Source organism: Echinops telfairi, unplaced genomic scaffold (assembly GCF_000313985.2).
Source record: "Echinops telfairi isolate 266 unplaced genomic scaffold, ASM31398v2 ScPeMD7_7416;HRSCAF=8454, whole genome shotgun sequence".
Lineage (NCBI taxonomy): Eukaryota > Metazoa > Chordata > Mammalia > Afrosoricida > Tenrecidae > Echinops > Echinops telfairi.
Window position 1 is genome coordinate 252,307 of NW_022111316.1, and position 8,129 is coordinate 260,435.

General features: G+C 61.0%; 1 protein-coding gene across 1 annotated transcript; it reads left to right on the plus strand.

Annotated features, from left to right (window-relative positions):
* Positions 1-229: 229 nt before the first annotated feature.
* LOC101651120 (fatty acid desaturase 3) lies at positions 230-6,276 on the plus strand (the record flags this gene model as incomplete). Its single annotated transcript, XM_004715052.3, has 11 exons — positions 230-358; positions 710-907; positions 1,438-1,539; positions 1,673-1,795; positions 2,161-2,221; positions 2,690-2,766; positions 3,720-3,817; positions 4,100-4,196; positions 4,303-4,382; positions 4,508-4,633; positions 6,021-6,276. Coding segments are annotated over 11 exons (1,143 nt in total), but the record flags the coding sequence as incomplete, so codon positions are not given.
* Between the last annotated feature and the right edge of the window lie 1,853 nt (positions 6,277-8,129).

Genomic DNA, 8,129 nt, shown 5'->3' on the forward strand with positions numbered 1-8,129 from the left:
CCCAGGGTCCCCAGCCTCCCGGTCAGCCCTGACAGCCTCGGGTTTGCTGCCCTTCCAGAAGGGACAGCGGCGCATCTGTATTCCATGTCTGCAACCTCTGAACAACCTGTTGACTTCCTGTCCATCTCTCTGCCCCACCAGCAGTCCGGTCCACCAGCAGTCCTGTGCACTATGCTTTTGCCCGTCGCCTCTGGTGCCGTTCCGTCTGTTGGTCTGTCTGTCCACCTAACTGTCCACTCTTCTTCAGGACGCCTTCCATGCCTTCCACCCTGACCTTCATTTCGTGCGCAAGTTCCTGCGGCCCCTGCTGATTGGCGAGCTGGCCCCCGACGAGCCTAGCCCTGCCGGAGTGCAGAATGTGAGCGGGGCCCTGGTGGCGGCCAGGCCCCCTAGAGGGAGCCGGGGGTGGGGTGGGGCTGTGGGGATACCCTCCAGGGCACCAGACCTGGCTTGGCCCTAGATGAGCCTCTTTCCTGTCTGGGACCAGCTTCCCTTCCACTGTGAGGGCTTCGATGAGCTCGTCTCTCTCAGTCTCCCCTGATCTGGCTTCTCCTGCACCCCACAGCTTTGGGGGGTCTTCCTCTCCAGCCAGCTCCCCAGCTTACACCTGGTCTGGCCATCCTGTTGGGGCCCCTGGGCCAGGCACTGGGGGCAGGGTAGGGCATGTCTGGGCATAGCACCCTGGACCTATGGGCCCTTCATGGTGCAGGCACAGCTGGTGGAGGATTTCCGAGCCCTGCGGCAGACGGCTGAGGACATGAAGCTGTTCGAGGCCAACCCGGCCTTCTTTGCGCTCCTGCTGGCTCACATCCTGGCCATGGAGATGCTGGCCTGGTTCCTCGTCTGCCTCCTGGGCCCTGGCTGGCTGCCCAGCACTCTCGCTGCCCTCATTCTAGCCCTTTCTCAGGTGACATCCGACAGATACCCCTCCCCCTCCCGTGGACATGTTTGCCAGATGGATGGATGGATGGGCAGAGGGATAGATAGATAAAGGGATGGGTGGATGGATGGATGGGTGGATGGATAGATTGATGATGGATGGCAGGTGGGTGAGTGGATGGATGGATGGATGGATGGATGGTTAGCAGGTGGGTGAGTGGATGGATGGATGGATAGCAGGTGGATTAATGGATGGGTGGATAGGTAGATGGATGGATGGTCAGGTAAATGGGTAAGTGAATGGCTGAGTGGATAGATGGATGGATTGATGGGTGGAAGGATGGATGGGTGGTTATGAAGGAACACAAAATAACGAGAGGCCCATGAATGAAGGAGCGAATGAGCAGAGAGAAATACTTGAATGCCCCGAGTCCCACCAGTCACGTGTTTGTGGGTCAGGCTGCACTTTAAATGAGCCCAAGGGTGTGCTTTGTTTAGCGAAGGGAGTCAGAGAACCCCCCCTTACACACACACACCACACTCCCCACTCCCCCCCAGGCTCAGAGCTGGTGTCTACAGCATGACCTGGGCCACGCCTCCGTCTTCCGCAAGTCCCGCTGGAACCACCTGGCCCAGCAGTTTGTGATGGGGCATCTGAAGGTGAGTGTGAGCCAGGCGGGTGGGTGGACGGATGGACAGGCAGCGGGGGCCCTGAGGGGAGCAGTGAGCAGCGGGTCTTGCTCCCACCCCTGAGCGCCCCCTTGCCCCCATCCCTGCTCTCGCCCCCCCGCAGGGCTTCTCGGCCCACTGGTGGAACTTCCGCCACTTCCAGCACCACGCCAAGCCCAACATCTTCCACAAGGACCCGGATGTGACCGTGGCGCCCGTCTTCCTCCTGGGAGAGTCGTCCGTGGAGGTGTGTGGTGGGGAGCGGGCACTCACGGCCACCCACCGAGTCCCTGCTGGGAAGATGGTCCCTTTGTTAAGAGTCTAGAGTAGCCTTTGAAGGTGCTTGACTGCAGATCTCAGGTCTGCTGTCCGATCCCACCAGCTGCTCCGTGCAGGAAAAATGGGACAGCGTTCCCATTCAATATGAACAGCCTTGGAAGCCTGCCTCGGCCCTGAAGGGTCACCACGAGTCAGAGTCCACTTGAAAGCAGTGAGGTTTAGAGTTGCCTTTTGACCCTTGGCCCCAGCCCGCATCCTGGAACTTCCGGGGGGTGGGGGGAGCGGTGGGGGCATGGAGAGCTGCCTGAGCCCAGCCCCCACCTGTCTCCACAGTATGGCAGGAAGAAGCACAGATACCTGCCCTACAACCACCAGCACCTGTACTTCTTCCTGAGTGAGTGCCACGCGCCCTGCCGGTCACACTGGGGCAGGCTCCCCCCTGCCCACACCCCCAAGGGCCCTGGCTGCCCCACATCAGGTCCTGCCACTGTGCTGGCCCTGCCCTGGCTGCCTTTCGGCCTGGGTGCCTTGGGTCCAGCCATCTGTCCCCCACCCAGAGCCCTAGAGGGTCTAGTGAGGACTCCAGGCAGGGACAGGCCAGCCAGGGCCCTGACCGTGATATTGGTGACCGGTCTGTGAAGGGCCCTGGGGTGAAGTGGGGTGAGGCATCTCGTGGGGGGCCGGGACCCCACGGTGGAAAGTAGTCCAGGCCTTGTGGGAGGCGGGTTGCAGGTTCAGCCCAACTGGACAGGACCTACTTCAACACCCCACAACACCCCTGGAGTGACAGAGGCCTCCCTCCAGCTCCCACCCCACCCCCAGGCATGGGGCCCTGCTCCTGAGCTGTCTGTCCCCTCCTCAGTCGGCCCGCCCCTGCTCACGCTGGTGAACTTCGAAGTGGAGAACCTGGCGTACATGCTGGTGTGCATGCAGTGGACGGTGAGTGCGTGCCCGCCTGTCCACGCCGTTGCCAGGTGTGCGTCCTGTGTGCAATGGTGCATGGGTGTGTGTGTGTACATGAGTGTGTGCTTGTGTGTGCATGGGGTGAGTGTGTGTGCATGCGTGTGCACGATGACATAATGTGCATGTGTTATAGCAGTGTTTTGCATGTGTATGCAGGGTGTGTGTGCACATGGGACAGTGTGTCCTTATGCTAATGCGTGCGTGTGTAGAGGGGAGTGAGTATATGTGCGATGATGTACATGTCTGTGTGTGCATGCCCAGTTATGTACACTGTGTGTGCAGGGAGAGAGGGTAGCAGATGTGTGTGTGCAGGGGGGGGTGAGTATATGAGGTGATGTCCATGCCTATGTGTGTGCAGGGGAATTGCGTGTGCACCAGGGTGTAGTGACTGTGTGTACTAGGGGAGCGAGTGCATGACGGGCGGTATGACATATATCCCTGTGCAGGGGGAGGTGGCATCCATGTGTGTGTGCAGGGGACGTGTGTGTACCATGATGCAGAGTGTGTGTACAAAGAGAATGTGAGCATGAATGCTGGTGTGGTACATGTCTGTGTGTGCAGGGGAGGTGGGATCTGTGTGCAGGATGTAACCTCTATGTGTGGGGGAGTGTGTGCATGGGGTGGTGAGATCGGCGTGCACGTGCATGCATGATGATGTTACATGTGTGTGTGCAGTGGGAGAATGTGTATGTGTGGGGGGTGGGGCATGCGGGCATGATGTGGGCCTCACCACAGGGGTGCCTTCCCCAGGCTCTGCCAGGCATGAGTCTCCCAGGCAGGGGTCCCAGGAGACCATGGGTACCCCGCATGGCCAGCAGGGCAACTCAGGAATCCAAACCCAGAGATCCCTTCCTCCCTCCCTCCCACTCCCAACACCCTGCTGCCCAGACACTCAGTCCTGCCCATCTCCCACCCCACGCCCACCCCAGGACTTGCTCTGGGCTGCCAGCTTCTACTTCCGCTTCTTCTTGTCCTACGCCCCGTTCTATGGCATCCCCGGGGTGCTCGTGCTCTTCGTTGCCGTCAGGTATGGCCATGCTGGGAGAGTAGGGAGCAGGAGGCCATAGGTTGCAGGGTCAGCCTGGCTGCAGGCCCCCCAGCCCCACCCCATGCCGGGGGTCCTCCATTTCCCCATCTGCACAGGGCTGTCCATGGGACTGTGGGGCCGTGGACTCCGGGCTCAGCAATGGGGAGGGGGGAGGGAGGCGTCCTTGCAGCCTCTGCACCTGGGTGCCCGCCTGCGCTGGCTCCTCTCCTCACGGGTCCCTGCGGTGAGTGGACACAGGGCAGTGCCAAGCCGTCCCCACAGGGTCCTGGAGAGCCACTGGTTCGTGTGGATCACGCAGATGAACCACATCCCCAAGGAAATAGGCCAGGAGAAGCACCGAGACTGGGCCAGCTCCCAGGTGGGCCATGGGGACGGGCTGAGCCCACGGGGGCTGGAGCAGCTAGCAAGGAGGGGCAAGGGGGGGCTGCCGGGCCTCCCCACCTGCCTCTTCTCCCCTCCCGCAGCTGGCAGCCACCTGCAACGTGGAACAGTCCCTCTTCAACGACTGGTTCAGCGGGCACCTCAACTTCCAGATTGAGCACCAGTGAGTGCGGCCGGGCAGGACTGAGAGCCCCCTGTTGCCTGCCCCTCACCCCCACCCCAGGAGAGGTGATGAGTGGGTGGAGCGGTTCCCCACCTCAGACACCAGGGTGCACTCCTCTCCCCCAGCCTCTTCCCCACGATGCCCCGGCACAGCTACCGCAAGGTGGCCCCCCTGGTCAGGGCACTGTGCGCCAAGCATGGCCTCACGTATGAGGTGAAGCCTTTCCTCACAGCCCTGGCGGACATCGTCAGGTAGGCCCCCCAGCCAGCCCCTCCTGGTCCACTTCCCTCAGAGCCCTCTGTCCCCCGTCCCAGGGCCCCAGCATGCTAAGCAGGGTGACCAGAGACCCTGCCCTCCGGAACTGGAAAGCTACAAAGTGGTGACCACATGACAGATGGCTGGGGTGGCTGAAAGGAGAGGAGGGGGCGTGGGGATCGGTGTGGAATGGGGGCAGGGGAGCAGAGTTTGGGTGGAGGAGAGGGCACTGAGGTGGGTGCTGGGGAACAGGGGGGTGCTCCGGCCATGGGGAATGGCCAGTGCAAAGGTCCTGGGGCAGACTCTGGGGCAGAGCTGGGGAGGAGTCTGTGAGGACTCCTGAGTGAGGCGGGAGTCGAGGCGGCCCTGAGAAGGGGGCGGTGTGGCCTGCCTTGGATGCTAGGAAGACCCCTGACAGCGAGAATGCACTAGGGGCCTAGCCAGAAGCCCAGCGGGGGCTTCAGCTGTGGAACAGGTGAGACCTGCTGGGACCCAGCCTGGGGAGGGCCTCAGAAGGAGGATGGGCAGAGGTGGGATTCCGGGACCTTGGGGCCTTAGCACATGAGGTTCCCTGGGCTTGGATGCCCTTCCTTGTTCTGAGCTGGTGCTCAGGCACCTGCTCCTGCAACACCTGACTAGCCTTCAGGGCACCTGGCACATAGTTCTGCCAAACTCCCGGGGGGCAGGTACCCTCTTGACAGTCTGGGGGTGGCAGCGCCAGTCCAGAACCTGTGTGCAAGGAGGCAGGTCGTGCACATGCAGACAGTTAAGGAAGAGGGACCACCCTGCCTGGCTCTGGCCTGGTCCTGAATGCAGCTGCCCCCAGCCCCCTCCCTCCACCTCTCCCTCCTTCACGCCACCTCGCTCTCCCCCCATACTCTGCCTCCATCCTTCCACCCCCTGCCCTCCCCATTTCCATAGCCTACCCTCTGTCACCCCACCTTTTCCCATGTCCTTCCCCCTATACTCCCCCTTCCCCTTGGTCCGCCCCCACCTCCATCTCTCCATCCCACCTCTGGTCCAGGCTCCCAGGCCTGTCCCGTTAATGAGTTCCACATAGCAGTTACAGTTTCGAGTACGACCCGAAAGATCAGTTCAAAACCACCCGAGACTCCGAGGGAGAAAAGTGGAACTTTCTACCCCACAAAGAGTTACGGTCTTGGAATGTCACAGGGGCCCTTCTGCCCGGTCCTGCAGGATTGCTGTGAGCCTGGCATCGGCAGCGAGTCTGGTTGAGTTTGGTCCCAGCTCATCCAGTTACCTGCCCCAGGGGCACAGGAAGTCCTGAGGGAGTGAACACTACCGACTTGGGGGAGGTGGGGGGTGGCTTACGACTTGCAGGTGAGTCCCTAATACTTCCTCCACACACACACTTGCCTGCAGGTCCCTGAAGAAGTCTGGGGATGTATGGCTGGAAGCTTACCTCCACCAGTGACAGCAGGGCCAGACTCTGGCCAGCGACCACCGGCAGACCAGTGAGTCCTCCAGCCAGGGCCCCCCCCCCCCACCTGTCTGCTGGTGGAACTGAGGGTCTCTGGTGGCACATGAAGCCAGCCCGCAGCAGCCATGGCGTGTTTTCCGAGAGCAGAGATTTGGGGGGAAGCTGTTATTTTTCTATTAAATCCTGATGTATGGGGAGCATGAGCTTGGGGACCAAGTCTGTTTGGGGGGAGGGGCAGGATGGTGACCTTGGTCCACTCAGCCTTGATCTAGGGCCAGGCTGTTGGGCCTACCGTCTGCAAAACAGATGGGGCTGGTCCAAGCAGATCAGGGCAGAGGGACAGGTCACTGGGCGTTTCTCCTGACCCGGGCAACCGCCTCCTGGGACCAGGGGCCCCAGGGCCGCGTACAGGCCACCTGGCCACATCAGGACCTCACTTCACATTGTTCTCCCCCACGGTGACGCCCGAGCCGTGGCACTCTGCATTCCCGGCTCCTTGAAATCTGGGAGCGGCATCTGCTGACCTCCACATCGGCCTGTGTCCTCAGGCAGGTGGCCGCACAGAGCAGGGTGTGGCTCATGGGGGAAACAGGTGCAGTGGATGGGCCCTTGGGCTTGTCTCCCACCCACCCCAGTCTGGGTGGGGCTTTGAGTTACCTCTTGGGGCAGCCTGAATGGGAAGAAGAAAGAGTCGAGCGGATGGTCCCCTTTGCTACTTCAACCAGAGCAACACCGGTCTGTGTCGAGATGTCCGAGCCTTAGAACAGTGTCTGAGCCAGGGCCTTCACCCTGGGGGAGCGGGTGCTCAGCCCGCACATTGTCCTGCCAGCACACGGACGCCATTGAGGGGCTATAACATGGTAAGCCTCTTGTTTAATGTCCTGGACCCAGCCTGGTCCCAAGGGGCTGGAGACTGAAGAGGAGCCAGATGTCCAGCTTTACCCATGATGCTGTTCAGCGCCATTCCCACCCCCCTACTCCTCCCCCTGAACACAGTCCCCGGGTCCTACGCATCACCGGGACATCACAGAAACTCATGAGACCTTAAGGAATGCTGCACATGGTGGGGCGTGTCGCTCAGTCCAAACTCCAAGGGTCAGGCAGCGACGAGCCAAAAGCAGAGTCCAGAGCCAGGAGCCAGAAGTTGTCCCAAAGTCACAGCAGGCCCTCTGGCTTCCAGCAAGGCTCAGGCAGGAAACAGGCCTGGCTTTCCGGGTGAGGCGATGGGCGGGTGGAATTGTGCGGTGCACCACTGCATATCCCAGGGAAGCAAAGAGTGTGTCCCGGCTCAGAGGTGGGCTCCTAAAAAGGCGTCATCAAGGGAACAGAGTGACGCCCCGGATTCATACTCTCCACTGAAGTCAGGTCTTAACTTCCGCCCTGCTCAGACAGTGCCCTCCACCATGGGAGTAGGGCCACAGGCAGGCAACAGCCAGCTTGATGGCACATCACATCAGGACTTGTGACCAAGGCCATCGTACCGACCACCCCTCAGAGGCTCTGCCATAGGGCAGCCCTGGATGTCTCCCACCTCTCCGGCCCCAGGTCCCTGAATGGTACCAGGCGACACCCTCTCCCCAAAGTTTGAAGTTTGTGAGTCTAACCAGAGGCAACTCGGAAGAAAGGCCTGGTGATCTCCTTCCCCAAAAGTCAAGCCACGAACCATCTCTGGGACCCAGCTCCACTCTGACACCTCCGACTCACCAGGCGTCGGAACTCAACAAGGGGTTGGGGTTGCTGAGTGGCCCAAACGCCTGGTGGTTCTCTGCTGACATAAAGGCTGGCCGTTCAAACTCGCCCGGTGGTGGTGGTGCAGAAGAAAGACCGGGCGATCTTCTTTGGTTAGGATGGCAGCTAAGAAAACCCTATGGAGGAGTTCTAATCTGTAACCCATGGGCTGCACTGAGCCAGAAGCAAGAGGACCGCCACTAGCAATAGCACAATGCTGACAGCATCCCCCAGTCACCCGCATGTGGACACATGCTCTGTGCAGGCCAGGGGGGGGACACAGGCCCCCTGGACTCCTGGAGATCTCCCTGAGAATCCCCTTC